Here is a 26044-nt window from a genome sequence, read left to right as displayed (position 1 = left end):
GAGCACGCACGGAATCTTAGATCACAGATGACACAGACCTCACATGATGTCATTATATTGAAACCAACATGACAGTCAATTGACTGGTAGTGACATACCTTTACAGACAACTTCAGGGATACTGCTCAATTTACTTTTGTCTTAACTATAGTATTTTTGGTGAAGGTTTCTTTATTACAGCGATGAAGTCTTGTTCAGCGTTTGGATGCAACGAAAGGTTACGTGAAAGGAAGTATACTCCGTTACACAGCTAAGGTTTTTTTAAAAACACAAAAAAATTGGCGGACATATTTTTCGAGAGTAAATCAGCGAATTCAGAGGTTGAAGCCAAGGTTACCTAACAGAGGCGTACGGCTTTCTATTTGAGAGTATTTATTTGTGTCTAAATATTAATAACTGGATGATAATGATCATTATATATGTAGCTCGTAAAAGAAAAAGGATGGTCCTCATCTCTAAAACTCAATAAATGACTACGACTTTCGAGACGACACCATGTTAATATCTAATTGACTATACGAGATTTCTCTGTAACCATCGTTTTCTAATATATTATGCTTTTTATCTTGATACTGTTTCGGTATCTGTACTGGATTTAAAAAAGTCGTAAAACATTAACAATTATTGACAAAAATGGATGCTATTTCTTACAAAAACATAACAAAACATTTCACATGGCCGAGAAATCTAAATGCTTCCTGCTACACCGGTATTTTGTCGTATACTCTTGTGGAATCAGTGAACTATATACACTGAAGAACTGTGATTCTGCAGTTTGCAAAAAGGAAGAACTATCAATACAGTGTTTCGAACTGTTCGTTACTATTGCATCTGGCCAAATGTATAAGCGGTAACCATTGCATTGACACTGAGAATTTAGGAGCAATGAGTGCTACAGTGTGATACTGGATCTCTCTTCTGAATTCTTGGTTTTGGTGACAAGGCTGATATGTAATGCATCCCGATGTAAAGGTTATGTTGAAAGGTGATAATTTGGTATCGAGTTGACGAAGCCAGCGATTGTTAATTCGAAACGAACGTTGCGTAACAAACCTGTAACATAGCCTAATGTTTACATTCAGTCCATATTCAAAGCCCTTTTCATAATAAAAACTGAAACTGCAACGTTAATTCAGAAAACGTATATTAGATCATGGATAATTCTCCAACGAGTATTTTGATGCATATTATGAACATATATCGCACACAAACTACGGAAAATACAAGGGAGGTCTACTACGCAACTTTTACCATAAAACTTTTCACATGTATTGCTGAGAAATGCTTCCTGGCAAACTAATATTCTCTATTTTTCTGTGGAAACAGTGAACAAAATTATTCGAAAGAAAGGGCTGTCAGTACAATATTTCAAACTGTTTGTTACCTTTTCTCCTGGACAAATGGAAAAACATCCCCTTTCTCTGGTTGGATAACTGCGGTAGGTTATGGATATACAGTCATAAAGGTAGCGTCCAATAGAAAGACCTGCACGAGGCTACTGAGCCACACGAAATTATTGTTATTACTGCCGCATTAATAAAAGATTATCGTACTTTTCGAATCTTCTGTATTTGTTTTATACTGCGCAACACTATTTTCCTCCTTTTAGTCCATTTTCTAGCGAGTTTCTGCAATATGAAAACGTGCCACGTGCATTGACATAATATTGTATTTAAATTTACGTGTTCTATTTGTTTCGGTTCGCACATATGTTGTCTTGTTGGTGTCACAGCTCGACATTTTAATAAATTAATAAATTTCGCGCCTTATTAAAATGTCAATCTGCAGAACCAGCAGTACAGCATATGTGTGTACCAAAACAAATACAACGCGGAAATGTAAAGGCAGTCATTTTCAACTGCAGAAAATCGTTTGAAAATACCCTAAACGACAGACATTAGTCGTATACGAATAAAATAAATGCATCTGAAGTACAAAATGCCCCAGTCTTTTGACAAATTTCTTGAGGTGGTGTCCAATATGAGAATATGCATAGCATTAATATTAGGAAATTTTGAAGAATTTAGGTTAATTTTTAGAACTACATGTGTAATATTTAAGCTTCAAGTCGCTCAACCATTAAAATCTGTGCTTAATTTCAGACATAAATGAAAAAAAAAAAAATGTTAACTGTCGGCTCCCCTTCATATACGGCGCAATGACAGGCTGTTGACTGTTTGCCCTCCGTCACGTGACTTTATTTTGGTTTCAAGCGTTTAACATGGCAGAGATAGGAGCGAGACACTTTCTAAAAATCTAGTCAAGATGAGCCCTAAAATGCTTGCTTTAAACGCTACGAGTGCTTCGTCATCTTCAATACTGTGAAACAAATCTCTTCTACTGCAAGTTCCTCGCTTTCGATATTTCGAAACGTGGTAGTATGGATCAAAACAAGACAAAAATTGCAAGTAAACATGGGTTTAAAATTTATATTTTAAAAGCTACGAGCATTTATTCACATCCGCTAGTGTGGAAAATATCTCTTCTGCTGAACAACAGCTCACAGCTCTTAAAGTACGCGTTTTAGAGCCCATGTTTGCCAGATATTTTTTGGTTCGTATGATCGCTCCTGTCATATCTCTGAATGTTTACTATCCTTCTTGGGACACTCTGTATGTATTCATGGTCTTTTCCGATTTTGCAACCACATCATCCTATTAGAAAGCATAAAACGAGCTTCTTCGAAACTAGTGCAGAAAACGGGAATAAAAAAGGGAATACTTCTGCTGTATCGTTTTAAAAGTAGTGAGATTAGGACATTGACCAGCTGATTAGAAAACTGATTCGCCTTTATTCTCTGCTTTGCAATACATAACATGTTCACAACTTTTACCATTAATAACAATTATTATTATTATTATCACTTTATTCTCAGTTGTGTGATATATAACATGTTCACATATATTGTTTTTACTATTACTTATTTTTGTTATTATTATTATTATTATTGCTATGATCAGGTAAAATTCCGTAATCAATCAAGACATGTTACAATATTTTTTAAAAATGTTAAAAACAAGACCTATTTTATAAAGAGTAGGTCTAAAGGAAGCAATAAAATAACCAAATGTGCTTTAGTCGTACATTCCATTATCATGCAAAACAACGTCGTGAGATGCAGTGGAAATGGATAATTTAGGTCCTATGCTAGCCACGTCCTTTAGCACGTGTATTTCTGGAAATCAATAAAATGAAGTTTCAGAACTACCGCAAAAACACGGCTATTGCGACTGTGTCGTTAGAAACATAATATGTTCCGGACACTGACCAGGCAGATTTATTCGCCTTTATTCACAGTTGTGTGACACATAACACGTTCACACTGTATATTATTATTATTATTATTATTATTAATGTAAGCAGTATTATTGTTGCTATTAATATGCTGAGGTGTAGCTCTGTAATCAATCAAAACATGAAACAATTTTTTGTTGATTGCTTTGGGGGATTAGGGAAGGAAGGGAAGAAAGTCGGCCGTACCCTTTCATAGAAACTATCCCGGCATTTGCCTGAAGCGATTTAGGGAAATCACGGAAAACTTAACTCAGGATGGCCGGACGCGGGTTTGAACCGTTGTCTTCCCGAATGCGAAACAGTGTGCGAACCACTGCGCCACCTCGCTCGGTAAAAAAGTGTTAAAAACACGTCATATTATATGAACAGGGACAGTAGCTCTAAAGGATTCAATAAAATAAATAGACGTGGTTTACTTATTCGTTCATCAGAAAAATAACATTATGAGATGCAGTAGAAGTCGATAACTTGAAAGGTATGTTAATCACGCCTTTCTGTACGTGTGCGGTATATATATTCATGGTCAAGCGTAAGCACAAAAAGGGGCGCAGACAGAGGCAAGGAATACTCACCGTTGAGCTTGTCTATGGCGCGGTCCGCCACTGACTGGTCCGGACACTCGACGAAAGCGTAGCCGCCCCGTTTGACCAGGATGGTGGAGCACGTGAGGTTATGGTCCTGGAACAGCTGCCTCAAGGTCGCCTCGGACGCATCGGCAGGCAAGTTGCCCACGTAAAGCTTGCTCATCTTCGCCTACTCTTCCTCTGCGTTTACTCTCTTCTGGCAGGTGTGGCAGCGGCACCAGAAACAAACAGGAGACACCGGAGGAGGTGAAAGAGACCAGCTACGTCACAAGTAAACAAACAAAAAAAAAATTTCGCCGCTCAGCTAGGCACTGTCACAAGAACACACTGCAGTGGAGCACTAATCGTTGTTTCTGTTCCGAAAGATATCCTCTATATTGCGCTACAAAGTCGTTCCGTACAAAAGTACTACAAAAAAACGACGAAACCGCACACTGTAACTGCACATCAGCGGTCGCTACAAAATGACATTCTCACACTAAGATATAAAAGAAAAGTGTCCGTAAAAAAATTTTGTTCCGCGGTAGCAGTAGCGCCGAAGGGGAACACCTCGGCGGAGCTACGACTAAAAAAAATGCCAAGTGGACGCGCAACAACTGCGCAATGTCATCGGGCACTGCGAAAACGTTTGCCGGGCGCGGCGTGTACATCCGCTGTCCTTGCCTCGCTCGCTACTATGGCAGCGGCCCGAGGCAGCGCTCGGCGTTGAAACAGCGGCTCGCGCCTCGCCATTGGTCGGCCTGCGGGTCACGTGACGGCCGGCGATTCCCGCCTACCGGGCCCATTGGGTAGCGGCCGATTAATATTCGGGAGTGCACGCATACGTTTATGCGGGTGCGCGAGGACGCGTACGACAAAAACACGCGCGAGAGGAAGAAGCGGAAGACCGGACCGTCCACAACGGCAAAGCAGTGAGTCGGAACACGGCGTCGCCTACACCGGCATCTGTAATGCGCAAGCTACCTTACATTGTCTGGTGGTGGGCAGTCGTATCTGGCCGTACGCAAGGAAGTGTTATAAGACCTCTGTTGTTCCTAATCTACAGGGTGATTCAGAAAAACTGACATGACGAATCGGGCATACAACAAGGACCAGTGATCTCACACGAACCGGGGGTCGCAAGCGCCACGACAGAGCGCTATAGCCGCGTGTGCGCTGGCACCGTCGGAGACAGTTTAAATGGGCCGACTTGGATGTCGCACGTATCACGTATTCGGCACATCTGCAGGTAACCTTTCCCGGTCGCTGGATCGGTCGAGATGGGCCAGCTGCATGGCCATCACGATCACCTGATGTGTGCAATAGATTTTTTTCTTGTGGGGGTATCTGTAGGGATGAAATACATGTTACATCGGCTGAGGACCTGGTCGGCAGTATTGCTGCGGTAGCAAGATGTCTTTGGGACAGTGTGCGATTTGCAGGGGGGGATGGGGGGATTTCCCCCCCTCTGCATCAGATCATCACCTCCTCTGGTTTTAGCTTATGCATTGTGGCGAAATAAATAAAAAACATTTTACATTTGAAATTCCACGTCATTGTTGATTTAATCAGAGTTCTCACCTTAGACGTAGAATTAGTCCTTCTGCCACAATATTAATTCATTAGTCGCCATCGATGTTCTTCTCTTTGTTGACCGTGTGTACCATCATGAGTCGGCATCGGTTCACTTCACGAAGACGGTGGAAACCAAGGAATACTATGCTACGTCGCCATAAATAATTTTCGTAACACTTCGATACTTTTCACTATTTTTTATTCACAACACAATAAGACTTGCTGTGCTCGTCGCACAAACCATAATTACCAACCATATGGCTGCCTTTCCGCACAGTCCAAAAATCACGTCCATCCTCCACAAGGCAACAATCGAAAGTGTCCCTTAGCTCCTTGGAGTATCAAACAAAAGAGAATCCAATGTGAACTTTACAAAGATTATAATATACATGCCTCTCAATTTATCTTTGGCGCAGCTTTTAAGATATTGTATGTCTCTGCATAGGAATGTGTCATTACAGCATCCCAACCTGGGATGTTTATTTCCCACTCACTGGAGTAAAACTTCACATATAATTTAAATTTGTTGAGCCGAACACTGAAAGTTTTTAATACAGTCTTACTATTAATACTATTAATATGTATGCTTATTAATTTTGAAAAAGTGTTATGTAGTAGGTAAGCAATTCAAAACATTTAGAACTAAACGACAAGACGACGCACGCCACATTTCCGCAGCATGCCACAATGTTGCAAGACGTCGCCACGGCGTAAACGAGGCTTTAGAGCCAGGTCTGTATTGTATGGTGGATGTGATGTGTTGCGTACGAAACTAAAACCTGCAATCAGATACAAACGTCGTGGAAAACTGCGAAGGGGTGTCATCCTGCAGCAAGATAACGCTCGCCCACATCCTGCCAAACGGACAGCCGACGCAATAAAGGAGTTGAGATTCGAGGTGCTGGAACACCCACCATACAGTCCAGACCTGGCTCCAAGCGATTTTCACATGTCTGGACCCTTAACGGAAGAATTACAGGGAAGAAGATTTGAAAGTGATGAAGACGTCATTGCTGCGGTGCAAAATTAGTCACATATGCAACCGATAAACGTATTTTCTGATGAAGTAAAAAAAACTCATAAAACGTCGGGAAAACTGCATTGAAGTCCGTGGAGGTTGTGTAGAAAAATAACGCATGTTTCAGTTTTCTATCATCAGAATAAGTACAGCTTTTCACAAATGTGCCTTTACTTTTTGAATTCCCCTCGTATATCTGTATGTAGATGATTTTGTAAATAAGCTTTACCTATAATGTACTTTTAAAGATATAACAAGGGATGGCTTTTCTGATAGTGCTTACGCGTGAATAGTGAGTTTCGGCACTAACATCTATTTATAAATAACTGTTTAACCATGGGTAACGCCACAGTCCAAGCTAGTAACATATATAATTATACTAACCCCCTAAGACATCCCCCCCCCCCCCTGGTAAAAGCACAAATCGAACACTGCTTTGAGATCCATCAGCTGTCTTTGTGAGGGTGCGCTGTTCAATGCAGCATTGATGCCAGGTGTGTCTCGATGCATCTGGACAGAACTTTCAGCATCTCCTGTAGTGGGCGACCATTTGTCGTATGTGACCAAATAACTACAAAGCCATTTAGTAGTCCCGGATGGCCCACGCGACCCCCGATTCCAATGTGATTACCGATCCTTGTCGTATGCCTGATGTGCCAAGCCGATTTGTAAACTTTTTTTTTTGTTTTTTTGGAATCACCCTGTATCTAAACGATTCAGGAGACAATCTGAGCAGCCCTCTTACATTGTTTGCTGATGATGCTGTCGTTTAGTGTCTCTTAAAGTCATCACAAGCTCAATGTCAATACTGCAAAAATATTCGTACGGTGCGAAAAGTGGCAGTTGACGCTAAACAATGGAAAATGTGAAGTCATCCACATGAATACTAAATCGAATCCGTTAAATTTTTTTTACATGTAGAGATGTAAAATTACTGTGTACTCTCCTAAGTAGGTACGCCCCGATGGCTGAGTGGTCAGCGCGGCGGTCTGTCACGCAAGGGGCCCGGGTTCGATTCCCGGCAGGGTCGGAGATTTTCTCCGCTCAGGGACTGGGTGTTGTGTTGTCCTCATTATTATTTCATCATCATCATCAGTGGAAGGCAAGGGGAAACCTCCACTGGAATCACTTCCCTAGATGCTCATGCGGTGGACCTCTCTGACGAGGTTTACCCCATGACAAGACCTGTCGTAAGGCAAAACACAAAGATCCTAAGTAGGTTTCTCTAGTAGCTTTGGTCAGTAAGATCGTAACCGCGCTACCTCAACGTCAGATGTGTTCAATACCTATCGCGTGTTACCTCATTTCGATCGCTTTGCACGCGATCAGCGTCTTATTAGATTACCCTAGAAAGCGGAAGCGATGAACAGTGTAGAAACTGAGTGTGCATATATAAAGAGCCACATAACCCACAGAACGCTTGTGAGATACATAATTATCCTCTCGTTTGTTACTTCAAAACAAACAGTATTTTTAGCAAAATTGAAATTGTCATTGTTTAGTTCAGATTTTATTTGAAAATTGTTTTTTTGTAACGTGAAATAGAGGGATGTTGCAGTAAAAATTAAAGAAAAAAAGATTTATCATACAGTGCTAGAAAACGCAATTCCCTAAAACAATTAAAATCAGAAAATATGCAAAACAAAAACATATCCTGCTACAATACTTCATCATGGTTATGTAAAATATGTTTCTGTTATTAGAAAACAGCTTTCACAGTTACCAGTTCTCGCATTCGGGAGGACGACGGTTCAATCCCGTCTCCAGCCATCCTGATTTAGGTTTTCCGTGATTTCCCTAAATCGTTTCAGGCAAATGCTGGGATGGTTCCTTTGAAAGGGCACGGCCGATTTCCTTCCCCATCCATCCCTAACCCGAGCTTGCGCTCCGTCTCTAATGACCTCGTTGTCGACGGGACGTTAAAAAACACTAACCTAACCTGCTACCAGTTACAACAGGAAACTCTTGCCTCTCATAATGCTGAAGAACGTTGAGTACAAATTAACAACAATAATTATACAGACTGTCTGTGTTCGTGCATGTAAGCTGTACTTGCATCAAAAGTAATTGTTTTGGTTCATAAAAGCGCAGAAGTTACACGCTTAGCTAATTTTCTTTACTTGTCAAATGCAATCTTAAATATGCGCAAAACAAGCAAACAAAAAGAAAAGAATTGTCTCGGACACACCCGAAAGAACAGATATCAGATCTGCTCCCTCGGACATGTCCGAAAGAACAGATACCATCTTCATATAGATAAGGCTTACCGGCCAATGATCTTCAGTGCGGATACACTCACGTTGCTCAAACTCTTACGGGACTCGGTAGATTGACTACCGCGAGTAATGAGTATAGTTGGCAGGGGCACTACAAATGTAGTGTGCGGACAGTAAGTTGGTAATGTGGGTCTGAGGGAGAGCGTGCCAGAGATAAGTCCCTGCAGTCGCACTATCCTCTGTCCTCGATGGCTCAGTTGGATAGAGCGTCTGCCATGCAAGCTGGAGATCCCGGTCTCGAGTCCTGGTCGGGGCAAACACTTTCCACTGTCCCCCTTGATATTTATCAACGCCTCTAAGCAGCTAATGGTCTGGATATTGTAATTTCATTGTTCGAGAGCTGCAAGATCACCAATGGTATCTATTCTTTCGGACAGATACCCTGAGAGGTGGCATGAGCCACCTCTCATATTTCTATCTTACGATTTTCGTCTCTAATTGCATGCGGTGAAAAGTTGCTATTCCTTCACATGCGGACTTCCCACGCAGCGTCTCTCGTCACCCGGGTGGTCCGGTGACAGGCGGGCTCTCCTGATCTGGAAAGGGTTAAGCCGACGGGTGTGAGGAAGTCGAGTGAATGCTTTCCAGACGCCGACATTGTCAAAAGCCACGCCCCGAGGGGTCTGAAGTAGCGGCTGGGCTAGAGGTTCCGTTACTTCGCAGAATCTTAGCGAAAACACTTTCTGGCGGGCTACCAGCGAGGCGTGGGAATGACTTGTGTACCCAGGCAGTTGTGCAGGGAAAATTCCCGTGCTTTCTGCAAAATAGTAACTGTGATTGGCTGGCTCAGGGCATAGCTCCGTGACGTAGCAAAATCAGCGCAGAAATTGGCGCCAAGAATCTCCATTGGTGGAATGGTAGTGCTCCGGCAATGGAGTGGAATTTTCCGCCAGTTTTCGAGTTGCTGATTGGAACGTTTAACCACGGCCACTGTCGTGGGGGCGGGAATGTTGTGTGTTCGGCCTGTACGGGTGCTCTAGGTAGTCGGCTCTCACCTTTCGGTCGAGGACGTCGAAGCAACCAGCCATCGCCTCCGGTACGCCAGATCGTGTTCTGGCAGTTAAGAAGACAGTTTTGGGCGCTAATGACCATAGAAGTTTTGCGCCCTAAAACCACAAACAAAAAAAAAAAAAAAAAAAAAGAAGACAGTTTGGTAATGTATGTCCACAGCACCGGCAGATAGGGATCTTCACAGGTGATAATCAGAGCTCAGCAGAGTGCGCCTATTCGTCTTTTTCTAACTTTGTTCTGTCTTGAGTAACAGCAATTAATGTTGGGTTAGCTGTGTGCCTCTCTTAAGATTTGAGTGGGAAGGAATTGGCTCCACATACCACTTCGTCATAAACCTCACAATCTAGTTTAGGGACAACTTCACCTTCATAGCGTTTGTTTGTGTATCCAATTTGAGCCAATTTGATGTATTATAAATGTTTCATGTGTTTTTGTTTATTATTTTGTGTTTAGTCTTAATAAATCATATTGCTATTTTGGACAGAACTTTCATTCTGTTAATCGGTAGAGCAACCCATCATTTCTCACTACGTTAGTGAAACCTTCCTTTATTTAACTTATTTATCAAATTAAATTATTGCAGGTGCCAAACTCTTTTCTACTCCACTTGCAGGGTTGATTACAGTCAGTTCGCGTATATTTTTTAATCCTTGTGCAACAGCAAAAGTCGGAGTTAGAATAGGGGGGGCTTAGAGCATCATTTACATGTGTAGGTTCTAGAATTTAGTGTTAAATACACTGCTAGCCCCGGCACCTCGCAACCCTCTTCATATACAGTATAGTACGTGGAAAGCACTGAACATGTAAAGAACAGGAATTGCAAAATGTAAAGTAAGCACGGGCCACTTTGAAGATGACCCACGTGAATGTGGAGAAATACAGACATTTGAACATTTGCTCATGTGCCCAAGGATGGAGGCCGGCCGTTGTGGCCGAGCGGCTCTAGGCGCTTCGGTTTGGAACCGCGCGCCTGCTACGGTCGCAAGTTCGAATCCTTCCTCGGGCATGGATGTGTGTGATGTTCTTAGGTTTAAGTAGTTCTAAGTCTAGGTGACTGATGACCTCATATGTTAAGTCCCATAGTGCTCAGAGCCATTTGAACCCAAGGATGGAGTTGTTTGCACGGGGGAAGATTTTTGTGTAGTAGCAACATTGACTGAAGATCGATTCGAATTGAGGAGAGAATTAGGAACAAGAGAGGCGATTCTGACACTGAGGCTTCTTATCGAGAAGCAAATAAAGTATAATAAACCAACTTATGTTGTCTGTCTAGATCTGTACTGTAATGTTATTTGGCAAGAGATGTTCAGAATGCTGAAGAAAGCAGGTCTAAAATAAAAAGACATGATGGTGATACTCAGCGCCTGTAAGATCTAAGTGGGTGTAGCAAGGACTTTTCATCAAGAACAAAGGGCAAAAATTAGAAAAAGCGTGAGGTAAGGATGTGCGCTTTTTTCTTTTATTTTCAGTGCTTACATCCAGGAAGCTATAGACCAAGTTGGCGAAGCTACTGGGATCAAAATTAATGTGCAGAATATAGACATGGTGCGTTACAGAGATGATATAGCTGTGGTCACGGAGACGAAAGAAGATCTACAGAAGGTACTCACAAGAGAACCTCCCCATCGCACCCCCCTTAGATTTAGTTATAAGTTGGCACAGTGGATAGGCCTTGAAAAACTGAACACAGACCAATCGAGAAAACAGGAAGAAGTTGTGTGGAACTATGGAAAAAATAAGCAAAATATACAAACTTAGTAGTCCATGCGGAAGATACACAACATCAAGGAAAGCGTGAGCTCAGGTCCGCTGTGGTCCCGTGGTTAGCGTGGGCAGCTGCGGAACGATAGGTCCTTGGTTCAAGTCTTCCCTCGAGTGAAAAGTTTAATTTTTTATTTTCAGTCAATAATTATCTGTCCGTCCAAAGTAGCGAACAGTCAACTGCCAGCCAGGGAGCCTCGTTAGCAGGAATGCTCTCTCTTCCGTGCGCTGTAGTCGACTGACGTCGTGTGTTTCGATGTTTGTTTAGGTGTAGCGTCCCCATACTACGGCGCAGTTACCTCGCATCGGACGTACGGACGGACAGATAATAATTGTCTGAAAATAAAAAGTTACACTTTTCACTCGAGGGAAGTCTTGAACCAAGGACCTCTCATTCCGCAGCTGCTCACGCTAACCACGGGACCACAGCGATCCTGAGCTCACGCTCTCCTTGATGTTGTATATCTTCCGCATGGACTACTCAGTTTGTATATTTTGCTTATTTTTTACATAGTTCCACACAACTTCTTCTTGTTTTCTCGACTGATTTGTATTCAGTTTTTCAATGCCTAACCACTGTGCCAACTTATAACTAAATCTGAGGGGGGTGCGATGGGGAGGTTCCCTTGTCAGCACAATAGAAAGCATTCTCTGTAATCAGTGTGGTACGAGAATAAACAATCGAAATACTAAATTTGTAATATGCAGTACTGAAGAAGAATATGAACCTCTAAAACTAGGAATTGTAATAGAGAAGTTACAAGTGATTACGGAATTTACCTATTTCGGAAGCAGGATCACATGGGACGGCAGAAGCAAGACGGAAACTGTGTGTAGAAAACAGCAGGCCAAAACTGCATCTACTTTGAGGAAGATCACTCAGAAGAAAGAACATCAGTCTGGAAATAAGGAAACGGATCAAGAAAACATTTGCTTGCTCAGATGTGTGGCCCTATACGAGTGTGAAGCTTGGAAAACAAGACAGGAAATGGGTGCAAGCCCTTGAAGACTTGTAGCTTCAGAAAGATGACGAAGATCAGTTGAAGAGACAAGCGATGCTGAGAAGAGTACAGGGAACCAGGTATCCATGGATAACCACCTAAACAAGAAGAGTCAAACTCGTACGACACATTTAAGTCCCAAAAATATCATTGGAACAATAGTAGAAAGAGCTGCTGAGGGAAGAAATCGCCATGGACGACCAGTAATATAATACATGCAACGGATTATGATGACGTGGAATCCACTACATACGCGCAAAAGAATGGAAAAGAAGATTGACGATCTGTTAGATGACGATCAGTTTGGCTTTAAGAAAGGTAAAGGCACTGGAGAGATAGTCCTCACCTTAAGCTTAATATCGGAAGCAAGACTAAAAAAAAAAAAGAAAAATCTAGACGCGTTCATAGGATTTGTCGGTCTACAAAAAGCGTACGACAATGAAAATAGTGCAAAATGTTTGAAATTATGGGAAAAATAGGTGTAAGCTACAGGAAAATACCGGTAATATATAAAAGAACCAAGAGAAAACAACAAGAGTGGAAGACCAATAATGAAGTGTTCTAATTAAAAAGGTTGTAAGACAGGCGTGTAGTCTTTCGCCCTTACTGTTCAATTTATGGACTGAAGAATGAACGACGGAAATTAAAGAAAGGTTCAAAAATGGGATTAAAACTCTGGATAAAACGGTATCAACGACACCATTCGCTGATGACATCGCTATGATTAGTGAAAGTGAAGAAAAATGAGAGGATCTGTTGAATGGAATTAACAGTCTAATGAGTACAAAATATGGATCGAGAGTAAATCGAAGAAAGACGAAAGCAATGAGAAGTAGCAGAAAAGCGAACAGCGAGAAACTTAACATCAGGATTAGACATCATGAAATACATGAAGTGAAGAAATTCTGCTATGTCGGCAGCAAAATAACCCATGATGGACGGAGCAACGAGGGCATCAAAAGCAGACTAGCACTGGCAAAAAGGGCATTTCTGGCTAAGAGAAATCTACTAATATAAAACTTAGGTCTTAATTTGAGGAAGAAATTTCTGAGAATGTGCGTTTGGAGCATGGAGTATGGTAGTGAAACATGGACTATGGAAAAACCGGAACAAAAGAAAATCGAAACATCTGAGGTCTGGTGCTACGGAGAACGCTGAAAATTAGGTGAAACGATCAGGAAGAAGTGGGGAGGTTCTCCGCAGAATATATAGAAAACACTGACAGGAACAAGGTTGATAGGACATCTGTTAAGACGTTAGGAAATAACTGCCGTGACACTATAGGGTAGAGGGTAAAAACTGCAGAGGAAGACAGAGGCTGGAATACATCTAGCGAATAACCTGAGTCCTGTAGAAAATGTTCGAAGGGATCGTTGTCAAGACGGGATTTACGGACACCAGTCACTGAATCCTGACCTCTGTTTTGACTGGACCAGAGATTGGATACTGCTTACACGTCGGTCAGAGGCTGAAGATGGCGCAATATAGCGCTGAAACTGGTTGCTTAAACAAAATAACAACTGAAAATTTAGACGCCTGAAGTGGTTTTGATTCGACGTTTTATGTTAAACAGCTGTGGTCGTGCAATCATCTGTATTAAGATGGACTTAGAGATTTCCATAAGAGTTCGAGCTTGGTGTGCAACTGCTCTGTAGGGATCCTTGGCCGCAATCGCCGTAATTATATATGTGGTTTCTGTTCTTTCAGACATGTCCGCCGATGGGCTACGTGCAGTGTTCCTTTCTAGTCAAGCCATAAGTCGTCAAGGATACATCCTGCGGGAGCAGCTGGGACATTGTAGGTGATGTTCCATGTCCCGGACTTGACACAGTCGAATCTGTGCACTGCATAGATTTTGAGGTCCCGTTTGATTACATTTGTTACGGCTGGCGCTACACTCGTTCTGATGCGATTCAGTGTTCTCCAAGTCTTCCAACTTGATGTATTGGTGCATTGTCAATAGGCATTTCTTGCGAGGCAAGATAGTCCTCCGGGAGTTCATTTAGCTTGGTACCAAGGAATCGCTTGTGGGATCTAAGTCTGCCAGGTTCGCAAGGAGCACTGTGTAGAGGATGGTGCTCATCAAAAGTCTGTCTAAATTTTACTGTAAGTTCATGTGCAGTTCTTCGGGATTCAAGATATGAGAGTCTGGGCGTTTTACATCGTTCCCAAGTGGCGTGGGTTTTATGCATTTTCTTATCAACCTGCATGTGTGATTTCGATTTGAGTTGACTTTTCCAGCATACGAGGATCTAGCCCATGTTGTGTTATGTTAACTGGGGGCCTAGAAACGACGGAGAGGGTCCGTCCCCGCCGCAGCCGCAGTGGTCCACAAACCCCAAGCCGGCCGCGGTGGTCTAGTGGTTCTAGGCGCGCAGTCCGGAACCGCGCGACCGCTACGGTCGCAGGTTCGAATCCTGCCTCGGGCATGGATGTGTGTGATGTCCTTACGTTAGTTAGGTTTAAGTAGTTCTAAGTTCTAGGGGACTGATGACCACAGATGTTAAGTCCCATAGTGCTCAGAGCCATTTGAACCATTTGAACCACAAACCCCACGACGACTACCGCAGTCCACTTCACCCCTCCACCGCCCCACACCGAACCCAGGGTTATTGTGCGGTTCAGGCCCCGGTGGACCCCCCAGGGAACGTCTCACACCAGACGAGTGTAGCCCCTATGTTTGCGTGGTAGAGTAACGGTGGTGTACGCGTACGTGGAGAACTAGTTTGCGCAGCAATCCCCGACATAGTGTAGCTGAGGCGGAATAAGGGGAACCAGCCTGCATTCGCCGAGGCAGATGGAAAACCGCCTAAAAACCATCCACAGACTGGCCGGCTCACCGGACCTTAACACAAATCCGCCGGGCGGATTCGTGCCGGGGACCGGCGCTCCTTCTCGCCCGGAAATCTGGCCCATACAGGACGTGTATTTCGCCACCGAAAAGCAAAGTGTTTGGACATTTGTTCTTGACACAGTTTGTCTTCCTCGAAATTTGCTGTTCGCTAGTTATCTTAAGAAGTTTTTACTGGCAGCAACCTTCTGGCGGTTCTTCTCGCATATCATATGTGTGTCAGTGATCTGTCCAGCACAACACCCAGGTATGTTGGTTAGTCCGTATGCTCCAGGATGCTGCAATTCTACGTGACTTTCAGCTTTCTGTTTGGCTATTTTGAGCGAAGGCGGAAAGCGCTGACTTGTATCTTCGAGGGGTTTGGTTTGAAGGAAAATGTTCGAAGTTTGCTGACCTCTCTCTGGAGAAATAAGTATTGATTCTACATAACTCTTTTACCTATTTTTTTCTAGTTTTAATAGCCAGCCAGAGGTTACTTTACGAAATTAACGAACAAACTGAAATTCGTGCTGGGCACAACGAGCAGATGTACCCTACACTCAAACGCAAAGGGGATGCTTATATCCTATAGTCGTGTAGTCTGTACTGACAATTTAACAGGGGGAGCCCGAGGCGTTGAATCACAGATTTACTTCAAACTTTATACACCTTTAGTAGGCCATTAAAACATAATAATGTGCAAGTAGTAGGGGGCACTACTCTGACAATTGCGAGAAAATCGCAAAGAGAACTTTTTCGAGTCTATTATGTAACTGATGTACTGTGCGTAGGGATTGGACGTTAGAGTTCGTGGTGAGCAACTGAGAGTCTGCCCGCTTAGTATACATACAATAAAAAAATTTAAAAAAAGTTGGTAGAAGCATGGACTCATAATAATAATGATAATAATAATAATAATAATAAAATGTTGAGTGGTAACGTGCTTGCTTACCATGCAACGAATCCGGGTTCGATTCCCGGCCGTGTGAGACATTTTCTTCACTCGTAGACTGGGTGTTGTGTTGTCCTTATCATCATTTATGCCAGCACGGTAGCTTAGCGTGTTCGGTCAGAGAGTTAGTTGCCCTAATAATATAAAGAACTGAGTGAACGAGTCAATGGTGAACTTGAATGGGTATCATCCGACGTCCGCACTGAACATACGCAATGAACAACAACGAACAAAATAAGATAAAAAAAGTGGATAGCGTTCAAGGCTCTTAAGATGAATATATATGAGGCGACGGTTCGACTCCTGCTCAAACTTAATTTTTAATCTATATTCTTTACATCTCTGGTCATATTATTTAATTTATGTGACATTTGAGAAGTAATATAATTAAAGAACAACGTATATTTGCATGAAGTTTTAGCGAATTTTATGTTATTTGGCTACTTACTAATTTAATTAAATTTAATTGTTAGAATAAAAACATTTATAACTTGTTTTTGTTGTGGTCTTCAGTCCTGAGACTGGTTTGATGCAGCTCTGATGCTACTCTATGCTGTGCAAGCTGCTTCATCTCCCAGTACCTGCTGCAACCTACATCCGTCTTAATTTGCTTAGTGTATTTATCTCTTGGTCTCCCTATTCGATTTTTACCCTCCACGCAGTCCTCAAATACTAAATTGGTGATCACTTGCTCCCTCAGAACACGTCCTACCAACCAGTCCCTTCTTCTTGTCGTGCCACAAATATCTCTTCTCCCCAATTCTATTCAGTACCTCCTCATTAGTTACGTGATTACTCATCTAATCTTCAGCATTTTTCTGTAGCTCCACATTTCGAAAGCTTCTGTTCTGTTCTTCTCTAAACTAGTTATTGTCCATGTTTCACTTCCATACATACTTTCAGAAAAGACCTCCTGACACTCAAATCTATACTCGATTTTAACAAATTTCTTGCTTTCCTTGCCATTGCCAGTCTACATTTTATATCCTCTCTTCTTCGACCATCGTCAGTTATTTTCTTCCCAAAATAGCAAAACTCATCTATTACTTTAAGTGTCTCATTTCCTAATCTAATTCCCTCAGCATCACCCGACTTAATTCCACTATCCTCGTTTTGCTATTGTTGATGTTCATCTTATATCCTCCTTTCAAGACACTGTCCATTCCGTTCAATTGCTCTTCCAGGTCCTTTGCTGTCTCTACCAGAATTACAATTTTTTTCCTTTGCTTCCTTTACTGCTTGCTCAATTTATAACTATCTACCAGTAAATGAAGAAATGCATAAAGTTTTCCTAAAAATGTGTGCCTGTCATGATTTGCGAAATCCCTGATACATGCCACCTGGTATGGTACACGGAACTACTTTGCACCTCGACGCTTCGAACTCCAGCCACAGCCCCATTTGGCAGTTCACCGTCGTAGCGGTGAGACGTTGCTAATGTAGCAAGAACAAATAGCTCAGGTGCAAATTTTTTGAATATCACAGAATTTGCACTTGTACTACAAAAATAAAGGTCTGAGCGGGAGTCGAACCGATGCCTGATATAAGTGCGTTTTATGAAGCTCGAACGCTACCTACTTGATCACCATGAATTCTAACGTACCTACGCATAGAACGTTAGTTATGAGATAAACATGTAAAACTGGTGCACCATGTGACTTGCACATTGTTGTTGTTGTTTTTGTTGTGGTCTTCAATTCTGAGACTGGTTTGATGCAGCTCTCCATGCTACTCTATCCTGTGCAAGCTTCTTCATCTCCCAGCACCTACTGCAACCTACGTCGTTCTGAATATGTTTAGTGTAGTCATCTCTTGGTCTCCCTCTACGATTTTCACCCTCCACGTTGCCCTCCAACTAAATTTGTGATCCCTTGATGCCTCAGAACATGTCCTACCAACCGGTCTCTTCTTCCTGTCAGGTTGTGCCACAAACTCCTCATTTCCCAAATTCTATTCAATGCCTCCTCATTAGTTATGTGATCTACCCACCTAATCTTCAGCATTCTTCTGCAGCACCACATTTTGAAAGCTTCTATTCTCTTCTTGTCCAAACTATTTATCGTCCATGTTTCACTTCCATACATGGCTACACTCCACACTAATACTTCTAGGAACGACTTCCTGACACTTAAATCAATACTCGATGTTAACAAATTTCTGTTCTTCACAAACGCTTTCCTTGCCATTGCCAGTCTACATTTTATATCCACTCTACTTCGATCATCATCAGTTATTTTGATCCCCAAATAGCAAAACTACTTTGCTATTTTAAGTGCCTCATTTCCTAATTTAATTCCCTCAGTATCATCCGACTTAATTCGACTACATTCCATTATCCTCGTTTTGCTTTTGTTGATGTTAATCTTATACCCTTCTTCCAAGACACTGCCCATTCCGTTCAACTGCTCTTCCAAGTCCTTTGCTGTCTCTGACAGAATTACACTGTCATCGGCGAACCTCAAAGTTTTTACTTCTTCTCCACGGATTTTAATACCTATTTCGAATTTTTCTTTTGTTTCCTTTACTGCTTGCTCAATATACAGATTGAATAACACCGGGGAGAGACTACAACCGTGTCTCACTCTTTTCCCAACCACTGCTTCCCTTTCATGCACCTCGACTCTTATAACTGCCATCTGGTTTCTGTACAAATTGTAAATAGCCTTTCGCTCCCTGTATTTTACCCTGACACCTTTAGAGTTTGAAAGAGAGTATTCCAGTTAACATTGTCAAAAGCTTTCTGTTGTAGACTTATACAAATGCTAGAAAAGTAGTTTTGCCTTTCCTTAATCTTTCTTCTAAGATAAGTCGTAAGGTCAGTATTGCCTCACGTGTTGCAACATTTCTACGGAATCCAAACTGATCTTCCCCGAGGTCGGTTTCTACCAGTTTTTCCATTCGTTTGTAAAGAATTCGCGTTAGTATTTTGCAGCTCTTACTTGTACATTATGTTGTTTTTAATGGCTTACTAAAGATGTACAAAGTTTGGACTAAATCCGTGATCCAAACGTCGTGGCCTCCCCTTGTATGACTCATGTACACCCATGCTCTACATACCAATTTGAAGTGCACTTCCCACTATACCAGCCATTAGCGCTTGTTCTGAATCCGTTCAGTTAGGGAGCGCCGGAAAAACAAACTTTGAAGCTCCTGCGTGCACGCCGTTGTTAGTCTTATCTGGTCCTTCTCAATCCCAGCAGGAGCGATACGTAGGGAGCTGAAGTATTTTCGTAGGTTAATCAAATAAAGCTGGTTGCTGAAGGTTTTCTCGGGATTGCGTCTATGATCTAGTGACGGCCTCTTCAGTTTCTTTAGCATCTCTGTCAGATTCTCGCACAGTCAGACAAACCTGTGACCATTCGTGCTGCCCTTCTCTGTACACAATGGCTATCTTCTTTACACATACTTGAGCAATATTTTCGGATGAGTGGCACAAATGATTTGGAAAAAAAAAAGTTTCAAATGGCTCTGAGCACTACGGGACTTAACTTCTGAGGTCATCAGTCCCCTAGAACTTAGAGCTACTTAAACCTAACTAACCTAAGGACATCACACACATCCATGCCCGAGGCAGGATTCGAACCTGCGACCGTAGTGTTCGCGCGGTTCCAGACTGTAGCGTCTATAACCGCTTGGCCACCCCGGGGCGGCGTTAGTGATATTGACTGGAGACGAAATGGCCATTTCATGATTCAAAGAAGGAACACTGTACTTTTTCGGGAGTAGCGACCAGAGCGAGAATGGTGTTGAGCAATAGTGGTTTCTAGAAATCTGAACAACTTTGTTCTCGGTTATGAACCCATTAATGACAGGATCATCTCTATCAAATTGAATGATTCTCCTTGTAAAATCGTGTCGTCAATCTCTACGCCCCTAGCGCTGCAGCATCGGATGAAGAGATAGAGGAGGTCTATGAGCAACTGGTACGACCACTCAACAAGATCCCTAACAAAGAACGGACAACAATTCAAGGATTCTTCAATACTCAAATTGGAGACACTACCGAAGACACACGCTTAAAATCTGTGGTTGGGTCTGGTGGTCTAAATGACGGAAATGACCGCGGCAGGTACTTATTAGATTTCTGCGTGAGTAACGGCTTCACTGCCTGTAATATTACGTTTCATCATCACCCAAGATGACTGTACACTTGGCTAACTCCTGGTGACAGATTTAGAAACTAGACTCACATCCGCCTATTGTGAAGATGTTGGAAGACTTCGGTCTTGGACTGTGAAACCTTTGCTGGAGCTGACTATGGAAGAGATCACAATCTGTTGTCCATGAAAATGCGCATTAAGCTCAAATCCACCAAGATCAGAAAACAAAGGCAATTAAAACTCGTAAACAAGGAATCTTTTCGGATATTTGGTGAGCTTGTAAGACCAAAGCTCCACAACATCAGTCTTGATGAAGATGCACCGGCATCACAAACATGGGACCAAGTGAAGGTCATTTCCTCGTCCGACATGAGAACGACGACAAAGTGCAAATCATCACTGGATATCACAGTTCACACTACAACTAATGGAGAAGAGAAGCAATCTGAAGAAACTGGTGTCCACACTACCCAGGATAACGGACAGGTCACACTTCATTAACGGTACCTGTGATGGGATACAATAACATTATAATCACAATTAAGTACCTGATCCCTTCAAGAAACTCAAAAGCATCACCGGTGAATTAAATCTCCGTGTGTGGGTGGTAGAGGATGAAATGACACTCTATCGAAGACAAGGAAGAAGCTATTGCGAGGTGCAAACAGTGCAGTGAAAAGTTGTATTCTGAGATTAACAACAGTACGGGAAGTCAAGCAGTTGAGTAACTTGCACTGGAACCTACAATCTTAAGCAGCGAAATAGGGTCTTACAAGGGGATGCCGCCAATTGTGAAATTCAGATTCGATTCATACTGCGCATAATAAAAGCTCATGGCCAGAGGAGTAATGTGGCAAAGCACCAAGATGCACTTCTCAGCCGGTGTCGAGAAAAATCGACAGTTAAAATAAACCGTTGCGGTGAAATACTCTCTACGATTGATAATTCTGTACAGCGTCGTGGCGCAGCGGTAAGCGCTCGGGTCCGTAATCCAAAGGTCACCGGATCGAATCTCCCGCCATGCAATCCTTTTTTTTGTATTTGTTTTTTGTAATTCAAATGTATGTATACATACACACACACACACACACACACACACACACACACATATATATATATATATATATATATATATATATATATATATATAATTCCCGGCAATCAGTTGCAACAATTATGCATATAATAAGTTGTTGAAAGCCGTTTGTCGTGGAAAAACTGGCGACTTAGAACATCATTATGTTTTCCGAAAACAAAGTTGTATTTCACAAATGTTATTAATTGTCTTCATAATGTTAACCACGTATAGTTAACGGAAGACGTAGAAACGATATTCCGAAACGAATACGTATAGCGTTAAGTCGAACGTTCGAATTAGAATAGAAACCCCACGAACACAAATTTGCTGTGGCAGGTATGAAATATAAACTCCGTTACTCGCTCGTTACACTTGAAGGACAGATGTTGAATGGGCCGAAACGAGTAGCCGCATAACAGCGTAGTTGCCTGCTAACTTCGAAAGAAGGTAGATGCGGTCCCTAGCGCAACTTATAACATCGTCGAAAATCAGTGCGGACGTGAGAGCTTTGGTACACCATGTTAAACAAACGGAAAAATGGAGGCGGTACAATTGGAGAGCAATCCGCCTTCACCAAAATCCATAAGCAATTCATTAATAGTTTATATATATATATATATATATATATATATATATATATATATATATATATACAAAAAAACTTATAATTAAAAATTGTGTTGCATGGCGCGAGATTCGATCCGGCTACCTTCGGATTACGAACCCGAGCGCTTACCGCTGCGCCACGACGCTGTAGAGCATTATCAATCGTAGAGAGTATTTCACCGCAACGGTTTATTTTAAGTGTCGATTTTCTCGACAACGGCTGAGAAGTGCATCTTGGTGCTTTGCCACATTACACCTCTGGCCATGAGCTTTTATTATGCGCAGTATGAATCGAATCTGAATTTCACAATTGGCGGCCTCCCCTTGTTAGACATTATATTCACATAACAAAAATGGTTCAAATGGCTCTGAGCACTATGGGACTTAACAGCTGACGTCATCAGTCCCCTAGAACTTAGAACTACTTAAACCTAACTAGCCTAAGGACATTACACACATCCATGCCCGAGGCAGGATTCGAACCTGCGACCGTAGCGGTCGCGCGGTTCCAAAGTGAAGCGCCTAGAACCGCTTGGCCACTCCGGCCGGCTATCCACATAACAAGCAGGTTTTGTCGGAGGAAAAGAAACTCGTGAACAGATTGTCAACATACGACAAATAATCGAGAAATTGCGGGAGTTCTATGTTCCTGTCTTCATCTGCTTCCTTGACTATGGGAACGCCTTTGAGTGTGTTGCCTAGGAAAGCTGTGGCAGGTGCTTGTAGAAATCGGTATCCCACACACTTAACAGCACTCATGAGAAGTCTATACAAAAATTACCTCGCAGCTGTGAAGGCAAGTGCTGGTACGTGTGATTTTTTTCAGTGTATCAAAAGTTGTCACAAGAAGATGTTCTATCCTTCCAACTGAACAACATCTATGCAGAACAAATCATTAGGAATGCTCTTGATGGTTGGACTCAAGACATCCCAATTAATAACCTCCGATTTACTGATGGCACCGTACTTTTAGCCAGCTTCGAAGATGAACTTTCTGAGCTACTAATAAAGTTAAAAGACATGGATTGGACCTCAACCTCAGCTAGTCCAAACTCATGATAACTGATCGAGGAGTACAGGTTCATTTCACAGGTCGATTAAAGAAACTAGAAGTTGTGCATTCTTTCGTCTGTTTTGGATCAAGCATCCGTGAGACTGGAAGGTGTGAAGATAAGAAGACTAATCACGCTATGGCAAGTGGCTACGAAGAAGCTCACCAAGATCTGTCTGAAAAGACCTCTTACGAACACTACAAAAGTCAAGCTTGTGAAACACTCATGTTTTCCGTCTTCTTTGTGGTTGCGAGACATCTACTTATTCATGGCTACTCTGCACATCATACTTAGTGCCTGGTAGACGATTCGTCGAATCGCCTTCACGCTAATTCTCTATTATTCCACTCTCGAACAGCGCGCGGAAAAAAGAACGCTTATATCTATCCGTGAGAGCTCTGATTTCCCTTATTTTATTATGATGACCGTTTCTCCCTTTGTATGTCGGTGCCAAAAGAAGATTTTATCATTCGGAGGAGAAAGTCGATGACTGAGATATCGTGAGAAGATCTCGCCACAAGAAAAAACGTCTTCGTTTTAATGATTCCAACTCCTGTACTATGCCCATGAATCTCTCACCCCTGTTTCTAGATAATACAAAACGTCCTGCCCTTCTTTGAACTTTCTCGATGTACTCTGTTAATCCTATCTGGTAAGGATTCTATAACGCGCAGCAGTACCCCAAAAGAGGGCGGACAAGCATAGTGTATGCAGTCTAGTAGATCTGTTGCATCTAAGTGTTCCGCCAACAAAACGCAATCTTTGGTTCCCCACAACATTTTCTATTTGTTCTTTCCTATTTACATTGTTCGTAATTGTCATTCCTAAGTATTTAGTTGAATTTACGGCATTTGGATTTGACTGATTTATCATGTAACCAGCCGACCGGTGTGGCCGTGCGGTTCTAGGCGCGTCAGTCTGGAACCGCCTGACCGCTACGGTCGCAGGTTCGAATCCTGCCTCGGGCTTGGATGTGTGTGGTGTCCTTAGGTTAGTTAGGTTTAAGTAGTTCTAAGTTCTAGGGGACTGATGACCTCAGCTGTTAAGTCCCATAGTGCTCAGAGTCATTTGAACCATATCATGTAACCAAAGTTTAACGGATTCCTTTTAGCACTCATACGGATGACGTCACATTTTTCATTATTTAGGGTCACTTGCCAACTTTCGCACCGTATAGGTATCTTATCTAAATCGTTTTGCAATTGGATTTGATCTTCTAATGACTTTACTAGGCAATAAGGGACAGCATCATCTGAAAACAACCCACGAGGGCTGTTCAGATTGTCTCATAAATCGTTTATAAAGACAAGGAACATCAGAGACCCTTTAACACTACTTTGGGGAACGCTAGAAATCAATCCTGTTTTACTCGACGACTTTCCGTCAATTTGTCTGTGACATTTCTGAGAGGAAATCACGAACCCAGTCGCATAACTGAGGCAATATTCCATAAGCTCGCAATTTCATAGCAAGCTGCTTGTGAGGTACGGCGTCAAAAGCCTTCTGGAAATCTAGAAATAAGGAATCAATTTGAGATCTCTTGTCGATAGCACTCAACACTTCGTGTGAGTAAACAGCTGGTTATGATTCACAAGAAAGATGCTTTGTAAATCCGTGTTGACTGTGTGTCAATAGACCGCTCTCTTCGATGTAATTCGTAATGTTAGAACACAATATATGCTTCAGAACCCTGCTGCATATCGACGTTAATGATATGGGCCTATAATTTATTGGATTACTCCTGTCGCCTTTTTGGAGTATTGGTGTGACCCGTGCAACCTTCCAGTCTTTGGACATGGATCTTTAAAGCCTTAAAGCCAGAGCAACGATGCTTTGGTGCTGACGCAGGACGCTGCGCATAAAATGGACTGATAGAAGAACAAATGTGACCATTATTGAGCAACTCATTATGTCCACGCATCTTTCGTGTCAACCAGAAAATTCTCCAATTGTTTGAGATGGAGAAATCTTACAGAAAATGATCGTGGAAGAGAAGATCGAGGACAAGAGACCGAGGTGAAGAGCAGCGAACAGATGTATAGACCAAATTAAGAAGATCTCTGGTGTATCTCTTCAGCAGCCTCTAAGAGAAGCTGGTAACTGTGCAGCCTGGTACGGTTCATGGGATCACGACGCCCAGCAGTGAGCATAATGACCTGTGATGATGGTGGTGATGATTTCAGATTTCCAGAAGGCTTCCGTCACCGCTCCTGACTCGCAACTTCTGATTGAATTGCGTGCCTATAGAGTATCGTCCCGTATGTTTCCCTAGATTCGTGATTGTCAGAAAGATCCCAGTTCGTGATAATTAACGAACAGTCATCGAGTAAAGCAGAAGTAATATTTGGTGTTCCTTAAGGAAGCCCTCTGTTGTTCCTGATCTACACAAACTATTCAGCAGATAATCTGAGAAGCCCACTTAGACTGTTTGCAAATAATGCTGTCATTTACTATCGTGTAAAGATATCAGATGATCAAGACGAATTGCAGAATAATTTAGACAATATCTGTTTTGTGCAAAAAGTGGCAGTGGACTCTAAATCATGAAAAGTATGATGTCATCCACACGAGCACTAAAAAGAGTGCGCTAAATTCCAGTTACTCGATAAATCACACAAGTCTAAATCCAGTAAACTCAACTAAATACTTAGGGATTACTATTACGAATTACTTAAATTGGAGTCCGCAGCTCGTGGTCGTGCGGTAGCGTTCTCGCTTCCCGCGTCCGGGTTCCCGGGTTCGATTCCCGCCGGGGTCATAGATTTTCTCTGCCTCGTGATGACTGGGTGTTGTGTGATGTCCTTAGGTTAGTTAGGTTTAAGTAGTTCTAAGTTCTAGGGGACTGATGACCATAGATGTTAAGTCCCGTAGTGCTCAGAGCCAAACCAAACTTAAATTGGAACTAACATATGGATATTGCTGAGGGG

General features: G+C 42.3%; 1 protein-coding gene across 1 annotated transcript in view; it reads right to left on the bottom strand.

The window, feature by feature from the left end:
- The window catches only part of LOC124553767 (insulin-like growth factor 2 mRNA-binding protein 1), an 885110-nt gene extending 880579 nt beyond the window's left edge, over window positions 1–4531 (bottom strand). Inside the window, 1 exon segment of the mRNA XM_047127703.1 lies at window positions 3867–4531. Coding sequence (XP_046983659.1) covers window positions 3867–4041 — 175 coding nt within the window. The 5' untranslated portion in view covers window positions 4042–4531.
- Window positions 4532–26044: the final 21513 nt, after the last annotated feature.

This window comes from Schistocerca americana, chromosome 11 (assembly GCF_021461395.2).
Source record: "Schistocerca americana isolate TAMUIC-IGC-003095 chromosome 11, iqSchAmer2.1, whole genome shotgun sequence".
NCBI lineage: Eukaryota > Metazoa > Arthropoda > Insecta > Orthoptera > Acrididae > Schistocerca > Schistocerca americana.
The sequence above is the reverse complement of the archived record's forward strand: the minus strand, read 5'-3'. Positions and strand labels throughout refer to the sequence as shown.